The sequence below is a fragment of the Oncorhynchus mykiss genome, chromosome 4 (assembly GCF_057628025.1).
Source record: "Oncorhynchus mykiss isolate SJ-2025 chromosome 4, ASM5762802v1, whole genome shotgun sequence".
Classification (NCBI taxonomy): Eukaryota; Metazoa; Chordata; class Actinopteri; order Salmoniformes; family Salmonidae; genus Oncorhynchus; species Oncorhynchus mykiss.
Genome location: NC_143025.1, coordinates 22,171,502 through 22,193,378, shown reverse-complemented (window position 1 = coordinate 22,193,378; position 21,877 = coordinate 22,171,502). Strand labels below are relative to the sequence as shown.

The 21,877-nt window shown below is 43.0% G+C and overlaps 1 protein-coding gene across 27 annotated transcripts in view; it reads right to left on the bottom strand.

Moving 5' to 3' along the window:
- LOC110521516 (nuclear factor 1 C-type) overlaps positions 1 to 21,877 on the bottom strand; it is a 126,615-nt gene that overhangs the window by 85,814 nt on the left and 18,924 nt on the right. For 24 of the 27 annotated variants that reach the window (XM_090231494.1, XM_036968482.2, XM_090231490.1 and 21 more), the window contains exon 2: positions 1,892 to 2,423. In XM_090231494.1, the coding sequence (XP_090087620.1) occupies positions 1,892 to 2,423 (532 nt within the window). Of the gene's footprint in view, positions 1 to 1,891; positions 2,424 to 15,928; positions 16,102 to 21,877 lie in introns of those variants that run through there. The other 3 variants (XM_090231487.1, XM_090231492.1, XM_090231495.1) reach the window with 1 other exon arrangement.

The window sequence follows — 21,877 nt, the reverse complement described above, 5'->3', positions numbered from 1 at the left end:
GCATTATGTGCTAGCTGGGATGGTTCTCAGAGCATTATGTGCTAGCTGGGATGGTTCTCATAGCATTATGTGCTAGCTGGGATGGTTCTCAGAGCATTATGTGCTAGCTGGGATGGTTCTCAGAGCATTATGTGCTAGCTGGGATGGTTCTCAGAGCATTATGTGCTAGCTGGGAGCTCACAGCTGAGGACAGAAATAATTTCCAGCACTAGCTCAGCTATCAGGCTTCCCTCTCTTCTCGCCCTCTCTGTCATCTTCCTTTTTCTGTTCACCTCAGGAACAGCCATATTTATTCAATCTAAACAAATACAGCAGATTTTTTTACCTTTATTTAACTAGGCAAATCAGTTAAGAACAAAATGTTTATTTACAATGATGGCCTACCGGGAAACAGTGAGTTACCTGCCTTGTTCAGGGGCAGATTGACCAGCACAGAAAGGGGCAGGGGCAAATTGACCTGAGATTGACTAGCACAGAAAGGATTTCAGCTTTAGGCCTATCATATTGAGAGTCAAATGTGGACAAAATCCTAAATAAAAGATGTTAATAATTAAGAAGAAAATAAACTAAGCTAACAAGCTTGAAAAGTCTTGTAAAAAAAAGTATTCAGCTAAGAATGTATAGCAAAATGAAAGCAATTACTGATAATGTAACACAACACACACACACACACACACACACACACACACACACACACACACACACACACACACACACACACACACACACACACACACACACACACACACACACACACACAGGCCATAGAGAAGACCCTGTCTGTCTGCTCTGCTCACACACAGAAAGGCTGAGGAGGGTCTTCTGCAGTGCTGAGTCCCTGCATTCAGTATATCGTACAGCAAAATAATGATTTTACCTGCATATGGAGCCAATTGCTTCCCATAATATTTCCAAACTGTTTGCATTGTAACATAGGCTGACAATAGCAGAGGATTTATTTTTATGATCATAATTGTATTTGATGACAAGCTTTGCTCCTCCCTGCCACTAAAGAGGTCTAATAGAACAGCCAATTCGCTTAATAGTGACCTGGCAGGCTGGTTGAGACCTATGGCAGGGGCCAGGGAGGGGCTGCCTCCTCTGATGGGACAACTCCTCCTTGGCCTCTGCCATGGGTCCCAACCAGCCTGCCAGGTCACCCCACTCTGAGCCAAGTAGCAGAGGATGCAGAGAGTGGCCCTGTCTGATGGCTGCTGGCTCTAGCCCTGAGAGGCACCCTGCCTGCCTGTCTGTGCATCAGCTGGTGCCCAGCTTTCCCCTCTAACTACCAGGCTACACCCTTTTATTAAACACTGTACATTAACACAACTCTGAGGCTGGCGTTCGAAATCCATGCTCATTTAAAATGATTTACACTGTCAGGACTTGGCTCCAGTTCATTTCTCTCTTTCTACTTTCTTCTCTCTCGCTTGCCCTCTCTCGCTAACTATCTGTCTCTCTCGCTCTCCCGGGGTGGCAGGTAGCTTAGTGGTTAAGATCACTGGGCCAGTAATCTGAAATGTTTCTGGTTCAAATCCCTGAGCTGGCAAGGTGCTAAAATCTGCTGTTCTGCCCTTGAGCAAGGCAGTTAATCCCCATTCAGACAATCCCCCGCACCACTCTGATTCAGAGGGGTTGGGTTAAATGCACAAGACACTATTCAGTTGAATGCATTCAGTTGTACAACCGACTAGGTATCCCCTCACTCTCTCAAGACCAACTTCTACAGTGCTGTGTGACTCAGTAAAGTGGTTGTTCAAAAGATCCTCCACTGAGTCAACAGTTGTTCACTACGCCACAGCATCTGTGTAGACTTCCTCCACTGACATGACACTGATGCAAAAGGAACCGTTGATAAAACACTAGCGAGAATGTGAGTGCAGTGCAGTACCTCTCTCCTGTACGAAGTAGGCCAGGTAGAGGTCCAGCTCCTTGACCGAGACACTGATGTGGTGTGGCTGGACACAGAGGATGGGGTTGTTGCACGGCCCAGCCTTGACCAGGCGTTCTCCGTCCGTGCTCTCCAGCGGGATGCCCTTGAACAGGATGACCATGACCAGGTCCAGCCTCCATACCTTGTCGGCCTGACGCAGGCAGTCGATCCTCCTCATCTTGCCCTTCTGGTCAGGGTTAGAGAGGACACAGCAGGGGGGCTTCTTCCCCGTGATGGACAGCACAAAGTCCTCGCGGCACTCAGGCCGGATGTCCTTGCGCAGTTTGGCCAGCAGACGCGACGCCCACTTCTGCTTGACCTCGGGCTTCTCTCCCAGCAGCTCGTCCTTCACTGCCCGCTCTTCGTCCTTAGTCATCCTCTTCTCGTGCTTCTTGAAGTACTTGCGTTTGCGCGCCTGCAGGTTGAACCAGGTGTAGGCGAAGGCACGCACATGCGGCAGAAGGGCCTCGATGAACGGATGAAACTCATCCTGGATAAGTGGACAAGAAGAAAGGGGTAAGTACTACTTTCTACATAAATGTACCAGAAGCGACCATGCTGTATGAACCGTAACCTATAACAGTGTATACAGTACATGTGTATGGAACCAATTACTGTAAATAAAGAAAAGTGCAACCATAGTGGTTCTTTGTCTCCATGCTCAGTGGAACACCACCACCAACAGTAATCATTTATTCAATTATGTTTTGTTGATTATTTGCCTTCTTTTGGTCAGATTTTCAACAAACAAAATATACATCTGCATGACTTTGGGGCACCTCACAAGCCACAGTTGCTTTGCTGTTTAGCCCACAACGATTGAGCAATGTTCTCTTGGTATCTCTAATTACTTCCATATTTTCACTGAGCAAAAATCCCATATGCACCAGCCTGCCCTATAAAAGGCATTCAGAGATCATTTGCACATATAATTTGCAAAACGATATAGTCTAATATATAGGCATGGTGCCTACGTTCATGTGTTTGCATGTCTGCAGGTTTAGCCAAACAATGTATAGACTAAGGTTTGTTTATGAGCACATCATAGGCTATAAATGCATGCATATGTATGTATGTGTTTGTTCTTGCTCACGAAGGCCCATTAATTGAGTGATTGTGTGCAAAGGGGTAATCCATCCAAATGTAATACAATGTCATTTGCACATACAAGCTGAGTTAAAGATTTATTGCGAGTACAGTGCTCAAATCTGTACAACCCACTTCTCATGCTGCCCTTTAGGTTTTGTGTATTTGCCCTGGTGTCCATGAAGTTTAACCCTTTGTGGAATACCGGTGTCACAATATCAACTCTCCGGTGATCATCATCTCTTTCAATTAACTGTAACATTCCAAAATAGAACATTGTAGGATATCCTTCCTCAAAGGGTTAACGTGTTGGTTAATGGCGTCTCTATGGGCTTCTTGGTGTCCACACAGAGAGGTTGGAGTGGAGTGGAGTGTGAAGGTGCTTCAGAGAGCCCATACAGGCCCTAGGAGCCGGCCCAGGGAGCGTAATTGGACATGACTGTATTACACTGCAGATCTCATGCAATTAACAGTCTGCAATACTGCTCTCAGGAGCACAACATTTGAAATGCTTCCAGCTTTCTCAACCATGGCATCCTGCTCTGAGCAGACGACATCGGTTTCAGATATATCTATTGTTTTGTTTGAATCATTCCTCCCATACCAACATTACATTTGATCCAGGGATGGCTAGTGTATTATTTTACTACAGTTTGCATTAAATAAAAGATGCATCATGTCCTTGAGGGCATTCTGTATGATCAGGTTTATGCTTTTTGAAGTTTAATCGTAATAAAGCATCTGTGGTGGCAGAGACAGCATCCTTTATTCCACGTTTATTTAGTCTGGCTTCACTGTGTTCCTATTCAGGACAGTTATAAAACAAATATATTGAAAGCAGCGACTCCACTGAGAAGAGGAAACCAGTTGTATACATCCTATTTTAAACAGTAACAGCAGGACAAATTGTGTTTTCATGTCCACTTCACTTATGTCAACTTTATATCTAAACAGGGTTCAAAGAAAAGAGTCGGCTGTAATTTCGGGGTTCAGAGTCCTTTGTCTTGGCCTGCTGAACGCAGAGCGCACATACACAAGTATGTACAATCAGTGCCGGAAGAGGGATCATGGAGAAGAGATAGAGTTACTGTGTAAATGTTCCAAAGCTAACAAGTAGAGCAGAGAGAAACTCTCGTGATAGAAACCAGAGGCCTGGAAACCAGACAGACAATCTGGGGCTTTATGAATTTCCAAAAAGAGAAGGCAATTCAACACTGCCACGGGTACAACAAACTCACAGTATGTCTATTTAACAGTTACATAACGTTTGTTTTTAGTAGAGAACGTTTACAGCAGAGCTGCAGCTCTCCAGTCAAGATGAAGAGAGGTTCGCTTCCATTTCAGGCATTCATAATCATATGTGTTTTAGCCAAATGATAACACCACAAAACGTTTAGGAGGGAAAAAGACTCAAGATATTGTAACAATTTGAGTACAAGGCCAAGTCCATTTTCAATGTGTGGTATACTTCTCAATTGGGTGCCTATTTTGCCTATTTGTGTCTAGCTCGCACAGACAAGACTCCTGACCATGGATGTTCCCCTGTCTGGCCCATGGATAGAGTTCCTCTCATTAAACACATTGAGCTGGAATATGAACACCAACCACCCCTGCAGCAAAAGTAAACACTAACATACTTTCATTGAGGTTAGTTCCTATTTTTGAAATATTTCCATGACATTTAGAGTGAACTCCAAACGTGCATTTCTGGACTTTAGGGCATGTCCCTCTTTTCCACTTATCCCTGCCTCCCTTTTATGAGGTCCTTATGTTTTCATAGCTCCCTCCATCCACATACCCCCTAGCTACAGCATCCATCTGTGCAAACTAGACTTTTACAGGCCCCTAATGGTAGCCTCTAGCCACACAAACCTGTCCTTCTTTCACCTGTGCCCTACCGTCTCTCTGTCCCAACCCCACAGCAACACGGGACAGTTTCTTAACTGTACAGGTGAATAGAGGTCTGAGACCATCATTTAAAAGTACCCAATAACCTAGTGGTGAAACTAGTGTTGCCTTATCGAACGTTAAGGTAGTGAACGTTATGATAAGGGTTACTTACATGGAGAAAATCGGACCTCTCAAAATGGATGGCCCTCCCCCTAAACCCTCCCTGAAGCTTGAAAAAAAAGAGTGACCCTCACCTATGCCCAAAATAACACCTACAACAAAGTGGATAGCAGAAAACATGTCTATACCGTTTACCATCACTTCTTGGACAGACCAGAGCCTTAGATATGCAGTTTTAAAAACTGTTTTTTGTCCTGTAAGCATTGCATGGCAGCACAGGAATGTTGATAGTGTACAGGGCTGCAGGCCAGAACGTTGTGGGTTTGCAGACCACTGTGGACAAGGGTAGGGGTGGAAAGATCTCTTTTATAGTAAAAGCATTGCATGAGTCTATCATCGTATTTCATGCAATTCTATGTCATTTTACATATTAGCAGAATATTTTTTAATATCACACAAATTACAGAAATGACATGCTAAGAATGGACAGAGAGATAGGTCCATGTGTTCATCTTATCATATTTCTCCAATGCCAAATCAGTGTGACATGTTTGCAACGAAGCTCTCCCTGTTTGCAAATCATTAAATCTGAGACGTCATAAGGAATCTGAGCATGTTACTTGCATAGGTTAGGCCTACCTTTCCACTCCAGACAGATTAAGCCTACTGATGCAGAAGATTTTAAACTTAAACTGCTGGCTACTCTTCTTCCGTGGTTTAACCCAGCTAGTGTAGGTAACAAGGTAGGTAGGTGTTTCCCTAAATGCTGTCTGGGTTTAAACATCTTCTACACAGAAAGTGAATATCTCAATTCATAGTGACAGAATTAGATTACTTCCAAAGCAAAGTCAATTTTTGTCTCCTCGGCTATAGAAGGTTGTAGCTCAGCGTCTAAATGTCAAAGAACCGAACCAATTATATCCCCTTATGCACCGGAGCTACATCTTTCCCGGGCATTTTACAGCTTGTTTATAGCATACAGCATCGCGGACCTAAGCGCTGTTATAGATAACTTTATATAACCAATCCTTACATTATTCTAAATCTTAAACTAACAATGGGTAGGCCTGTGCTTTTTGCCATTTTCTGTAATTAAATGTAAGCCTATGGCATGCATACCTTCTCATACGCTCTCAATTCCAGTTTTGGTTTTAATTCATTTAACAGCCTTCACTGACACAGAGGTAGGCTATTTAAAGACTGCATGGTGGGTGAAGGAATTGACCGACAAAATCAATGTGTATAGCAGCCTAAAGCTTAATTTAGTCTGTAAAACAGGTAGGCCTACCTCTTATTTCTTAAATAGGAAGACATATCCTCTAACACAAAGCCCTCTTGTTGTTAGTAAAGTCTAATTAAAAATGAGTACGGTGTAAATTAATTACGCCTACTCGAATTTGCCTACTTTCAGCACCATGAGCTGTCCATTTCCGATTGATTGTGCCGCGGCTGCTGCTTCAAGTTCCAGCCCCACAATGTAAGTTATTCGAAACTGGCTTATTGTGAGGTCAATAACTATGACAAATACATAATGGGCAACAAATACATTGTTTTGAATAAAATATATTAGAGTAGTAGCAAACTATCAAAGTTGACCTCCGGTCCTCCTCATCTTTGCTCTATCCTTCTCAAACTGAACTGAACATAGGCTATAACAGGGATCATCAACTAGATTCAGTCGTGGGCCGATTTGTTCTTGAGCGGATGGTCGGGGGCCAAATTCGGACTTGGGCCGCCAGTTGGGGAACCCTGGGGTTATAGGCTAGTCTGTGCGCAAGATAATGCATTTTTGGACTAGGCCTATCCCCCAAAATAGGCACACTTAATATTGCGTGCCCAGAGTTGAATCAGAGATGAGGGGTGGCATCGGGCACACATCGATATATAGTCTAATAAGCAACTAATTCTACAACACTGAGAAATATAGACATTTCATCATTTACAAATTACATGACCCTCCCCTGGACTAGATTTAAACAATACTTAACCCTCCCCTTCACTGAAATTGAAGAAGCATGACCCTCCCCCATTTTCCTCCAGTTAACCATTCTGTAAATGTTGATCCATCCATAACTACAGAATTAAAGATGAGAATGAAAAAGCTGTGCAGAGTAAAGGAGTTGAGGGAAGGAGTTGAGAAGTGGACCCTCTCTCTCCTTTCCATATTGGGCAGGGACCCGCTCCAATGGAATGCTATGGTTTGCCTTGACTTCAGATTTGTTTACACTCTGACGATGAGAATGTTATTGATAAACAGAGGTGATTAATGAGTTCCCATATGGCAGACCGACTGCAGATCTTTGATCAGAGCCTGGGTCTGAAGGTAGCTCAGTGCAGAGCAGAGGCTGCTAAGATATCTGTCCTGTGCACCTATCAGTTTGGCCATTCAATAGTATTTACTGGTGGCTACTGACTGGAGTCAGAGTGGCCAGAAATAACCTGAATCCAGAGCCCTGCTCACAGAGGAAAGACATGGCCATCACAGCTGTGTTTGTGCAGTAATTGAATCATTTTGTTTTTGCAGAGCCCAGGGAGATGTGTTTTTATTCCTGCTCGTTGCTCGGATACCATTTTTATTATGTCTTAAACAGAGAATGTAATTTCTTTGCAAATCCTTTTCCGAGGAGACAGGAATCGGAGGGGGAGGTTGGTCTTTCTAGCAAATGAGAGAATGGTGGAGTTGTGGTCAGATGCACAATGTTGCCATGGTCACACTTTGTGCCAAGCACGTGCCACAACCCAAGCAAAGAAAGAGAGGGTGGAAAGTATTCTTACAGTTGATGAAATAACACATCTAAGCTATGGAACTTTCAAATGACTTCTACAGAACCTACCACCTTTGTCATCAGGAAGGTTGGTATAGCCTTACCCTATTTTGCATTGTGAATATTGTAGGTACGGTATTATAACATCAACTTAAACTGAAGAGCTGTATTTTTCCCCCCATATTCTCTTTATCGAGGCAAGTGTGATGTTGAATTCATTATGCTCAGAATTTACACCTTTCTAAGCTTTCATGACAAGAATTCCTCCCTCCACACCCCATCCTGCACTGTAACTACAGCAATCGCCAGAGGCTCTGAATCAAAATGGCAAAATCTCCTTCCCTCTCTCATTTCAATGCTAATGGTCGTAGAATACTAAAACAGCTGATTGCCAAGAAAGCCGAAAAATGCTCTCTGCTAGTACCAAAGGCCTTCTAACCACACTACCAGCCAACTACACCTACAAAAAGGCACAACACTGGAGAGGAGGGAACCAGATTTAGAAGGAAAGCGACGAGGGTGTGACTGGCTAAACACTGACCATCCATGAAAGTGTCTGCAGTGTCCATCTCCTCCAGACCATCAGCACAGTTCCACTCTTTTCCTTGGTCAGTTATGGTGTGAAAAGCATCGTTCCCGTCAAGAACAAACGATCAGTAATAACCCCAAGACTGCACCAATCTCACCACTCATCTCTATTACAGGAATGTCCCTGCGTGATACTGAATGTAGATATCTAAATAACTGTTAGCTCCGTTACTGAGTAATAAATAGTTAGGGAAAGTGTGTCGGCCTGTTTCCAGCAGGGCCGTGGTATGGCTGTGCATGTTAAGTGGGTCAAAGGGGATGTTGTGTTGACTTCCAGCAGTGAGTCATCCTGCCTAGTAGCTGCACAATCGCTGAGTCAGCCCTCAGCCACGCACAGTGACAATAGAGGGCAGGGAGGAGGGATGGGCACTGGAACAGAGGCAGCCAGCTACAGAGGAGGGAAGACTCACTGCGGTATTTGGGTTAGCTCACTCTGTCGATCTCCTTCGCTGCCCCACATGGAGGCTACAGCTTTGTGACGGTCTCACAACTATGGAGGTGCTCCGTCAACTGAAAGGGAACATTCTGACCTTTGAAATGTTGATCTAACAAACTGTATTTTGTGTTTCGTCGGTATAAGTTCAGAGTCAAACACACCATACTCACTATGCGGCAGTATGAGTTCAGAGTCAAACACACCATACTCACTATGCGGCAGTATGAGTTCAGAGTCAAACACACCATACTCACTATGCGGCAGTATGAGTTCAGAGTCAGACACACCATACTCACTATGCGGCAGTATGAGTTCAGAGTCAGACACACCATACTCACTATGCGGCAGTATGAGTTCAGAGTCAGACACGCCATACTCACTATGACTCAATTAAATACTGGGAAAAACCCATCTGCAATTTCCACGTCAAAGTTCTTTATTAGTGTTGATGAACAGAACACTCATTCTCTCCCAAAGTGAGAGAGATATGTGCATGTGGTGTATGTGGCCAGTGGTGTAAAGTACTTAAGTAAAAATACTTTAAAGTACTACTTAAGTAGTTTTGGGGGGTATCTGTACTTTACTTTAATATTTTTCACTACTTTTACTTTTACTGAACTCAATTCTTTAAGAAAATATTGTACTTTTTACTCCACAAATTTACCTTGACACCCAAAAGTACTCGTTACATTTTGAATGCTTAGCAGGACAGAAAAATGGTCCAATTCACACGCTTATCAAGAGAACATCCCTGGTCATCTCTACTATCTGTGATCTGGTGGACTCACTAAACACACAGGCTTCGTTTGTAAATGTGTGATTGTTGTAGAATGCCCCTGGCTATCCGTAAATAAAAAAAACAATAAAATGGTGCCCTTTGCTTTGCTTAATATAAGGAATTAGAAATTATTTATACTTTTACTTTTGATACTTAAGTATATTTTAGTATTTACTTTTGATACTTAAGTATATTTTAAACCAAATACTTTTAGACTTTTACTCAAGTAGTATTTTACTGGGTGATTTTACTTTTACTCGAGTCATTTTCTATTACGGTATATTTACTTTTACTCAAGTATGACAATTGGGTACTTTTTCCACCACTGGTTATGGCCATTGTCCACGGCTCTTCTTCTTCTTCTTAGAAAAGACTGAACATTGCATCTGTTTCCCACAGTCTCACTGAAAGTAGTGAGGGTGCATCATTCCTTGCCATTATTTGAGTGGCAAATAAACCTTATTAACTCCACTGCAAGCCATTAACAATACATGCTTTATGTTGACGGATCTACACTATAAATACAAAAGTATGTGGACGCCCCTATAAATAAGTGGATTCGGCTATTTCAGCCACACCCGTTGCTGACAGGTGCATAATATCGAGCACACGGCCATGCAATCTCCATAGACAAACACTGGCTGTAAAATGGACTTAAGGAAGAGCTCAGTGACTTTCAACGTGGCACCATCATAGGATGACACCTTTCCAACAAGTCAGTTCATCAAATTTCTGCCCTACTAGAGCTGCCCCGGTCAACTGTAAGTGCTCGTATTGTGAAGTGGAAATGTCTAAGAGCAACAACGGGTCAGCCGCGAAGTGGTAGGCCACACAAGCTCAAAGAACGGGACCACCGAGTACTGAAGTGCAAAATCGTCTGTCCTCGGTTGCAACACTACCGAGTTCCAAACTGCCTCTGGAAGCAATGTCAGCATAAGAACTGTTCGTCGGGAGCTTCATGAAATGGGTTTTCATGGCCGAGCAGCCACACACAAGCCTAAGATCCTCATGCGCAATGCCAAGTGTCAGCTGGAGTGGTGTAAAGCTTGCCACCATTGGACTCTGGAACAGTGTAAACGCGCTCTCTGGAGTGATGAATCACGCTTCACCATCTGGCAGTACGACGGACGAATCTGGGTTTGGCGGGTGCCAGGAGAACACTACTTGCCTCAATGCATAGTGCCAACTGTATAGTGCCAACTAATGTTTGGTGGAGGAGGAATAATGGTATGGGGCTGTTTTTCATGGTTCGGGCTAGGCCCCTTAGTTCCAGTGGAGGGAAATCTTAACGCTACAGATTCTAGACGATTCCGTGCTTCCAACTTTGTGGCAACAGTTTGAGGAAGGCCCTTTCCCATTTACGCATAACAATGCACCCGTGCAGAATGCGAGGTCCATACAGAAGTGGTTTGTTGAGATTTGTGTGGAAGAACTTGACTGGCCTGCACAGAGCACTTACCTCAACCCCATTGAAAATCTTTGGGATGAATTGGAACGACGACTGCGAGCCAGGCCTAATCACCCAACATCAGTGCCCGACCTCACTAATGCTCTTGTTGCTGAATGGAAAAAAGTCCCCAAAGCAATGTTCCAACATCTAGAGGAAAGCCTTCCCAGAAGAGTGGAGGCTAATATACCAGCAAAGGAGGGGACCAACTCCATATTAATGGCCATGATTTTGGAATGAGATGTTCGAAGAACAGGTGTCCACATACTTTTGGTCATGTAGTGTAATCCCTGCGTCTGCCTTGGGATTAAGTAGCACAAGCAGCCGTGTGTCTGGGCTGCTTTGAGACGGGTCTCTGTGGGCCTTCAACACATCCCATGAGAGCCCCTAACGTGGGAAAGGAGACTGTGAGATAATGACCATGCATGTCTGTGTGTACATAGGACGGTTGAACATGTGAGTGTCTGGCTGTCTAGGCTTGGCAAAGGGCTGTTATAGTAAAAGACATCCTGAGAGAGTAACTGATAATGTCGTCTTGCCTCGTCTTCAAAGGGCTGTTATAGTAAAAGACATCCTGAGAGAGTAACTGATAATGTCGTCTTGCCTCGTCTTCAAAGGGCTGTTATAGTAAAAGACATCCTGAGAGAGTAACTGATAATGTCGTCTTGCCTCGTCTTCAAAGGGCTGTTATAGTAAAAGACATCCTGAGAGAGTAACTGATAATGTCGTCTTGCCTCGTCTTCAAAGGGCTGTTATAGTAAAAGACATCCTGAGAGAGTAACTGATAATGTCGTCTTGCCTCGTCTTCAAAGGGCTGTTATAGTAAAAGACATCCTGAGAGAGTAACTGATAATGTCGTCTTGCCTCGTCTTCAAAACATCAAACAAAAGTCATTTCAACGTAATAAAACATCATTTAGTAGCATGGGAATGATGGGGGTAGGTTTTCTAATGACAAATCTCAAGATTTGAGAACCGTTCAAGAAATCACAGCATCTTAACCATTCCAGTAGTGAAAATAAACTGTGACATTGGGATCAAAATACAAATCTACAGATTTACTCTCTTAATTTGATCACTCTGTTATTTCAGAGAATTTTCCTGTGCGGCAGGAAATGCAAATTGTAGTGTATTGAAGGCTTCTGAAGTTTGTCATTTCCACTTTCACATGTCAGACTTGATTTGCCCTAAGAAAAAAATGATCAACCACTACAAAAATGTCCATTAATTAGAATCCACATAATAATTCACATTTTCTGTTGCTGCATGATTATTTTCCAGCTGTGAGAAACTGGTCAAATTAAGAGAGCACATTTGTGTAGGCAATTTCAATTTCAGTCATGACTGAATCTGAATATTTTAGTTTGTTTGTGGGAGGGAGAGAGTTTGGTGTTTCCTATGCCATTCTGAGATGTCATCAACCATATGTTTTAGATCCTCGGGTGACGAGAGACACCCAGTAATGTCATGACGAAAGATTCAAGAAGTGCAAATTAGGACTGGGCGATATATCAAATTAATTAGATTAATTCTAATGTATGTTTTTGCATGATATTCCAAATACCTGTATCACAAGAATCAGGCATATAAATTGTTTCATTTTATGAGCATTTATGTCCACTTCTTCTCATGTTGTCGTTTCGGTCTCATCTCCTTGGCTTTTTCTTGGTGTGCAGGGCCAGATTAATGAAACCACGGAGCCCTGGTCCATGGGGGGCCCCAAGAGGCAGCAAAAAATATACAAATATAAAATGTAAATAAAAACATTATTATACGTGCAGTATATATTTTTTCACTGCAAGTGCCAACCACAAGAAGACTCAGGAGCCTGCTCTCAATGAGTGTAGACTGCCTGCTGCTGCCTGCTGCCGCTCTGCTAATCTTCAGAAGGAGGGAGGAGAGGAGGTAGGGGCCCACGTGGGTAACTGGGGGGGGGGGGCTGCCTTGATTGGGTAACTGATTAATAAAATATAAAATAAAAACTGCATAAGAAATACATGTGACTGGTCAATTGTGTGAGTCAGGGGCTGGGCCCAAGAGGCAAAAACATTAAGTATTTTTTGTATTATTATATTTTATTATCCAACCACAGGAGCCTGCTCTCAATGTTCAAAATACACCAGAGAGCATCATTTAGCCACAGAGAATCAATAGTTTATAAAAAAAATAACTGTGGATTTAAGTTTTATCACAAGCACAAAATTAGGGAAACACCTACATTGAGCGCCACCATGAGCTGCCAGAACAGCTTCAATGCACCTTGGCATAGATTCTACAAGTGGACCTAAACCATGCCGGGCAAACGCACCTCATACCATAACATCCCTTGTTAACTCAAGTGTTTCCTTTATTTTGGCAGTTACAGGTATGTCTACAGTCGGGAACACTGTATTTTGGGCAGCATGCGAGACAAACATAGGCTACAGCTTGTTGCTTTGTGGCCATAGACATATAATCCATAGAAGGGTTTTGTAACCTCTTACCCTGGTAATTTGACTGGGTAGACTAGCAATGGATGCCAGTCTTGACTTGAATGGGAACTGCCATCTATGGGTTGTATTTCTAAGGTTGGTTGCAGCTGTCGGGGGCCTGCCACTCGCAACAACAAAGATGAGAAATCACTTTTTCCTCTCAGACAAGGGGTTTCAACTCGGGGTTTGGTCCAACAGAATAGATCGTTTGGACACAAAACACAATGCGACAATATTTGCCTAGTCTGTTTTATAAATGTGCAATAAGCATAAAACACAATTATGAATGGAATAGACAACTTGTTTTCATTCTGATGAATAAGCTGGGCCACTTGATTTCAACATCTGAACAAAGTGGACAGGCTAGCATGCTGTTCAAACAGTTGGAGACGGACAGAAGGGAGCGTTCATAACAATTTAACTGTTCTGCCCTGTTAGCTATAAAATATACTGAACAAAAACATAAACGCAACATGCAACAATTTAGTTACAGCTCAAATGAGGAAATCAGTCAAGTGAAATAAATGTATTAGGCCATAATTTATGGATTTCACATGATTAGGAATACAGATATGTATCTGTTGGTCACAGATTCCTTTAAAAAAAATGGGCCTCAGGATCTCGTCATGGTATTTTTGTGTGTTCAAATTGCCATTAATAAAATGCAATTGTGTTCGTTCTCAGTAGCTTATGCCTGCCCAACGCCACCATGGTGCACTCTGTTCACAATGTTGACATCAGCAAACTGCTCGCTCACACGACGCCATACATGTGGTCTGAGGTTGTGTGGCCGGTTGGACGTACTGCCAAATTCTCTAAAACAACGTTGGAGACGGCTTACAGTAGAGAAATTAACATTCAATTATCTGGCAACAGCTCTGGTGGATATTCTTGCAGCCAATTGCACACTCCCTCAAAACTTGAGACATCTGTGGCATTGGGTTGTGTGACAAAACTGCACATTTTAGTGGCTTTTATTGTCCCCAGCACAAGCTGCACCTGTGTAATGATCATTCTGTTTAATCAGCTTCTGATATGCCACACCTGTAAGGTGGATGGAGTATGTTGGCAAAGGAGAACTGCTTACAAACAGGGATGTAAACCAAATTTGTGCACATCATTTGAGAGAAATAAGCTTTTTGTGCATATGGAAAATTTCTGGGATCTTTTATTTCAGCTCATGAAACATGGGACCAATACTTTACATGTTGCGTTGATATTTTTGTTCAGTGTAGATCCAAGTAGGCTAAACCTGAAATATAATTATTCCAATAAAGATTCGCTGGTTACTCACAAGCACGTAGGCTTGTGCTTGAGAGATCTGTTTGAATTTTCTATTATGCCTACTACAAGAAGCGAATGTGCATTATGCATATGTAACAGTATAACTTTAGTCTCTCCCCTCGCCCCGACCCGGGCGCGATTCGGGGACACTCTGCACACGTCAACAGTCACCCTCGAAGCATCGTTACCCATCAAAAGCCACGGCCCTTGCAGCGCAAGGGGAACCACTACTTCAAGGTCTCAAAGCGAGTGAAGTCACTGATTGAAACGCTATTAGCGTGCACCACCTAGCCATTTCACATCGGTTACACATAGTTCTGGTTACATTTGTAACAAAAGGGGCATTTTCATAGACTTAAAAGCCAGATCAGTGATTACTGCAAAAAAGCAGGTTAAACTATTTTGATAAAATAATGACATTATTAGTGGGTCTTATGATTGTGGACACATAATTTCACAAGCCCTGAATTCATTAGATTATTGCTTACTGTTTTAAATACAGTGTATTTGACCTTATTGTATCACAAAGCTTATTTAGAGAAAACATTACAAAAAATGAGATATATATTTGTGAATCGCCCATAAGTTTGAAAATAATAAAGATATGATTTTTAGGCCATGTCGCCCAGCCCTAGTGCAAATACAGATTCACAATTACACAGTTTGAAGCAAAAAATCAAACGTATCTCTCCACCTCGGTCCGTGCCAGAATGATGAACCTAAGCTGAAAATACTCTGCTGATTCAAGGTGAAACCCCTGATAAGCCCACTTTCCTGGAAATGCTATATGATTAATTTTTTGTGTCCGTGTCTCACTTCTAATAACTTACTTTGCATCTGTCCTCTCCCACCCTCCCCTGGCTTTTTCATACTGAGAGAGATGAGATATGAGAGAGAGAGAGAGAGAGAGAGAGAGAGAGAGAGAGAGAAAGAGAGAGAGAGAGAGAGAGAGGAGAGATGAGAGAGAGAGAAGCGATGAGAGATGAGAGAGAGAGAGAAGCGATGACAGAGGAGAGAGAGAGAGAAAGAGAGAGAGAGAGAGAGAGAGAGAGAGAGAGAGAGAGAGAGAGAGAGAGAGAGAGAGAGAGAGAGAGAGAGAGGCAAGCTGTCAAGAAATTATCTGGTTTGTACCATGAGGTCCTCTACCCATGAGGACTGAAAGTCAAGTTCTGAGAGCAGGATGAGACTGCAGCTGAGACCACCACCACGGTTAGGTTGTTAGGCCCTCAGTGTGGGAACAAGACCACTGCTGCAGCCTGCCATTGAAACTGACAACACTGCTAGCCCGGCTCTCCGCAGGTGTGCTAGTAGGGCAGAAACAGACAGGCAGTCAGACATTAGCTCCATTGATTGGTGCAGCATAACAGAAAACGGCACAGTGGAGTCATGTCTCAAAATCGATAGCTTTTCAACACCTTTTGCTCTCCTTCCCAGCTCTCTTTCCCAGCTCTCTCAATTCAATTCAATTCAATTCAATGCAAGGGCTTTATTGGCATGGGATATGTTAACATTGCCAAAGCAATCTCCCTCTCTCTCTCTCTCTGGCAGTGTTTTTTCTGTGTGTTATGTAGGCTACAGAGTAGACATATGTATACTCTATCTGATCAATGATCCATTTGTTCTTCATTAAATTGTACCAAACACTTTTTTCATTTATTTAACCTTTATTTAACTAGGCAAGTCAATTAAGAACAAATTCTTATTTACATTGACGGCCTAGCAAGAAGCAAAAGGCCACCTGTAGGGACGGGTCTGGGATTATTTTAAAAAGAAGAAAGATACACAACAACTAGGCTGGGGCGATATACCGTTTATACTACATAGCGGGGTATTTCCAAATATCGACAGTATAATTTTCAATACCGTTAGGGGGGAGGGGGCTGCGGAGGTGCGTGCTACAAATCAAATCAAACTTTATTTGTCACCTGCGCTGAAATGCTTACTTACAACCCCTAACTAACAGTGCAGTTCAATAAAAAGTTACAAAATAATGTACCAAATAAACTAAAGTAAAAAATTATAAAAGTAACACAATAAAATAACAATAACGAGGCTATATACAGGACGTACCAATACCGAGTCAATGTGCAGGGGTACAGGTTAGTCGAGGTAATTTGTACATGTAGGTAGGGGTGAAGTGACTATGCATAGATAATAAACAGCGAGTAGCAGCAGTGTAAAAAACAAATGGGGAGGGGGGGGGTGTCAATGTAAATAATCCGTTGTGGTCATTTGATTAATTGTTCAGCAGTCTTACGGCTTGGGGGTAGAAGCTGTTAAGGAGCCTTTTGGTCCTAGACTTGACGCTCCGGTACCGCTTGCGGTGCGGTAGGGTGTCTCATCGTTGTCGGTGATAAAGCCTACCACTGTTGTGTCATCAGCAAACTTAATGATGGTGTTGGAGTCGTGTTTGGTCACGCAGTTGTGGGTGAACAGGGAGTACCGGAGGGGTCTAAGCACACGCCCCTGAGGGGCCCCAGTGTTGAGGATCAGTGTAGCAGATGTGTTGTTGCCTACCCTTACACCACTGCTTATAACTTTAAGTTAAGTATAACTACGACAAATCTAAGAAGAGTCAAATAAATAATATCCAGCTTAGGCTCCAGGTATACATTTGGTTTGCTAACTTGCTAGCTAAGTGGCTAGATGTCAAGATCAAGTTTCTTGGCTAGATGTCAAGATCAAGTTTCTTGGCTAGATGTCAAGATCAAGTTTCTTGGTTACAGCAGAGACCTTGTTGCAGAGATCATTGTTGCCTAAATTGTTTTGTGAGTAAAAATAAAAAAACATTTGTTTTCCTTTTTTTTTAAATAGTGCCCCTTGTGTGCACTTCTGTGTACCTCGGAATGGTACAGAAACGCTATGACGGTATAAAAATCTGAATACCACCCAACCCTAACCACAACACTACATAAAGAGAGACCTAAGACAACAACACAACACGGCAGCAACATAGCATGACAACAACACAACATGGTCGCAACACAACAGAGAGATAAAACTATCCAGTTTGAGTGATTTTTGCAGCTCGTTCCAGTCACTAACTGCAGGGAACTGAAAAGAGGAGCGACCCAGGGATGTGTGTGCTTTGGGGAATATGAGGGTTGTAGTATGTATCTCAGATAGGGAGGAGCGAGGCCAATGAGGGTTTTCTAAATAAGCATCAACCAATGGGTCTTGCGCCGGGAATACGAAGATGGCCATTCTTCCTACTGAACTACATTACCTTTGTTTTGGAGTTGTTCAGAACAAGGTTAAGGGCAGAAAAAAGATTGTTGGACACTAAGAAAGGTTTGTTGTAGAGCATTCACAAAATCTGGGGTAGGCCAGCTGAGTATAAGACTGTATCATCTGCATATAAGTAGAGAAGAGAGCTTCCTACTGCCTGAGCTATGTTGCTAATATAAATTGAGAAGAGCGGGGGGGCTAGGATCGAGCCTTGGGGTACTCCCGTGGTAACAGGAAGGGGCTGAGACAGCAGATGTTCTGACTTTAAACAATGAACTCTTTGAGGGAGGTAGTTAGTAAATCAGGCAGGAGACCCCTCAGGAGACACCAATACTCCATAGCCGACCCAAAAGAATGGAATGACCTACCGTATCGAAAGCTTGGGCAGTCAAAAAAGATAGCAGCACAACATTGCTTAGAGTCAAGGGAAGTGGTGAAATCATTTAGGACCTTTAAGTTTGCAGTGACATATCCATAACCAGAGTGGAAACCAAATTGCATACCAGAGAGAATTCAACAGACCTCAAGAAAGCCAGTCACTTGATTATTAACAAGTTTTTCCAAAACGTTTAATAAACAGGGCAAGATAGAAATTGGCCTATAACTGTTAGGATCAGCTTGATCTCCCCTTTAAATAAAGGAGGCACCGTGGCAACCTTCCAAGCACTGGGACATTAATGATTTTGTATCACCACCACATGGCTCAGAAGAGCATGATTGGTCAAGTGTCCTCAGTCATGCATTGCTGAATCTCACAGCAGAGCAAAATGTTTTAGCAATGCTACACAACCACTTGAGCCCTGACCTTGTTAAGTGCAAAACAATTGGCCTCTGATTTAGAGGATCAAAGTGCCCAAGTCCCCCTTGAGCCTGAAAATATGGGCCGTTTTATTGACTCCCATAGCTTCCTATAGACGCTACAGTTCCAGGCCTGGGAGACACGGACCAGCACGCTGAGCCCTACTTAAGCCCAGCTCATGCCTTTGCCCCAACTCAATGACAAGGTCAGACAGGGCATGACCCCGGGACTAAAATTATTTCTAAGGCCATGCACACTGACAATGAGACTGAATCGCCGGGGCCCACTCCACATTATGACATGGCTGACATCTGCATCGCATGACATCCATCAGAACACGCATTAGACTAAGTGACATCTTTCTGCGTTCAACTACACTCTAAAGGTCCAATCACAGACGCTGTTATTCGCTCAGTAAGCAATGAGTAATAATACAAAAACATATTCATGACATCATGACAGAACTTTCTAGTATTGCTGTTGCATAATTCCATTCATGCAATTGTTAGTTCCAGTTTGTTAAACTTAAAATTGGTTTTATTGGCCATTGATTCAGAGTTGATATCTGAGATGTAATTATCCTGGACTTCCCCTTGCAGTAGATATCATAAAGCACAAAACCAGGGAACCCATAGGCACACAAAGATGGCCTAGCGAACAAATAAATGAGTGTAATAGACTTCATATAACAACAGCCGGTGGCAAGACTAAAAATTCCTATGAGCTACGGCCCATCGATATCTGTCAGAGGGGGCCAATGTAGAGGCATGCAGGCATGTGGACACATCATGACTCCCCATGTGGACATGATAGCAGAAGACCCCATTGCCTCCTGTCACCCAGAGATAGGGTTGATAGGGTTCTCCAAAACATACTGTACTCACACAGACACACGTACGTCATACCCAGGAAAAACACACCTGTTAGGCCTACTGCTTGTTTGACTTCATTTGAACCTCAACTACTTGGCTATTTTACCAACTACTGCCTCGGCTGGTTCACCAACTACTTCTCTGATAGAGTTCAGTGTGTCAAATCGGAGGGCCTGTTGTCCGGACCTCTGGCAGTCTCTATGGGGGTGCCACAGGGTTCAATTCTCAGGCTGACTCTCTTCTCTGTATACATCAATGATGTCGCTCTTGCTGCTGGTGATTCTCTGATCCACCTCTACACAGACGACACCATTCTGTATACATCTGTCCCTTCTTAGGACACTGTGTTAACTAACCTCCAGACGAGCTTCAATGCCATACAACTCTCCTTCCGTGGCCTCCAATTGCTCTTAAATGCAAGTCAAACTAAATGCGTGCTCTTCAACCGTTTGCTGCCCGCACCTGCACGCCCGACTAGCATCACTACTCTGGATGGTTCTGACTTAGAATATGTAGACAACTACAAATACCTAGGTGTTTGGCTAGACTGTAAACTCTCCTTCCAGACTCACATTAAGCATCTCCAATCCAAAATTAAATCTAGAATCGGCTTTCTATTTCGCATCCTTCACTCATGCTGCCAAACATACCCTCGTAAAACTGACCATCCTACCTATCCTCAACTTCATCTACAAAATAGCCTCCAACACTCTACTCAACAAATTAGATGCAGTCTATCAGTGCCATCTGTTTTGTCACCAAAGCCCCTTATACTACCCACCACTGCAACCTGTGCACTCTCGTTGGCTGGCCCTCGCTTCATACTCGTTGCCAAACCCACTGGCTCCAGGTCATCTACAAGTCTTTGCTAGGTAAAGCCCCATCTTATCTCAGCTCACTGGTCACCATAGCAGCACCCACCCGTAGCACACGCCCCAGCAGGTATATCTCACTGGTCACCCCCAAAGCCAATTCCTCCTTTGGCCGCCTTTCCTTACAGTTCTCTGCTGCAAATGACTAGAACTGCAAAAAATCACTGAAGCTGGAGACTCATATCTCCCTCACTAGATTTAAGCACCAGCTGTCAGAGCAGCTCCCAGATCACTGCAGCTGTACATAGCCCATTTGTAAATAGCCCATCCAACGACCTCATCCCCATACTGTATTTATTTATTTATCTTGCTCCTTTGCACCCCAGTATCTCCACTTGCACATTCATCTTCTATCACTCCAGTGTTTAATTGGTATATTGTAATTACTTCGCCACTATGGCCTATTTATTGCCTTACCTCCCTTATTTTACCTCATTTGCACACACTGTATATAGACTTTTACTGTATTATTGACTGTATGTTTGTTTGTGTAACTCTGTGTTGTTGTATGTGTCGAACTGCTTTGCTTTATCTTGTCCAGGTCGCAGTTGCAAATGAGAACTTGTTCTCAACTAGCCTACCTGGTTAAATAAAGGTGAAAATAAATAACATCTGGTGCATCTTCAGAAAACTATTCTGATTCGCCAGAGTAACAAGAGTTAAGCACAGACTACTGAAGTGACCTGTTGTGTTAGGTATATGGCTTATAGGTTTTAATCATCTTGATAGCGTGGACCCGGTAAGCAACAGATACAATATAAAGGTTGGACCATCTGAATGTCATCTCATCCTAATCTCATCCCAGTCCAAATACATGAAAGGACAGTCTCTGAATGCTATTTCCATTCCAGCTGTTTCTACATTACAATATTCTTCATTTAAGTGGAGACAGATTTGAAAAATGGCAGTATTTCTACAAGTATTCAGACCCCTTGACTTATTCAGCCTTATTCTAAAATGGATTACATGTTTTTAAATACTCTGCAATCTACACACACAACCCCATAATGACAAAGTAAAAACAGTTTTTTTGAAATTTCAGCAAATGTGGCCACAGTGCATGTCAGAGCAAAAACCAAGCCATGAGGTAGACGGAATTGTCCGTAGAGCACCGAAACAGAATTGTGTCGAGGCACAGATCTGGGGAAGGGTACCAAAAAATGTATGCAGCATTGAAGGTCCCCAAGAACACAGTGGCCACCATCATTCTTAAATGGAAGTTTGGAACCACCAAGACTCTTCTTAGAGCTGGCCACCCGGCCAAACTGAGCAATCGGAGAAGGGCCTTGGTCAGGGAGGTCACCAAGAA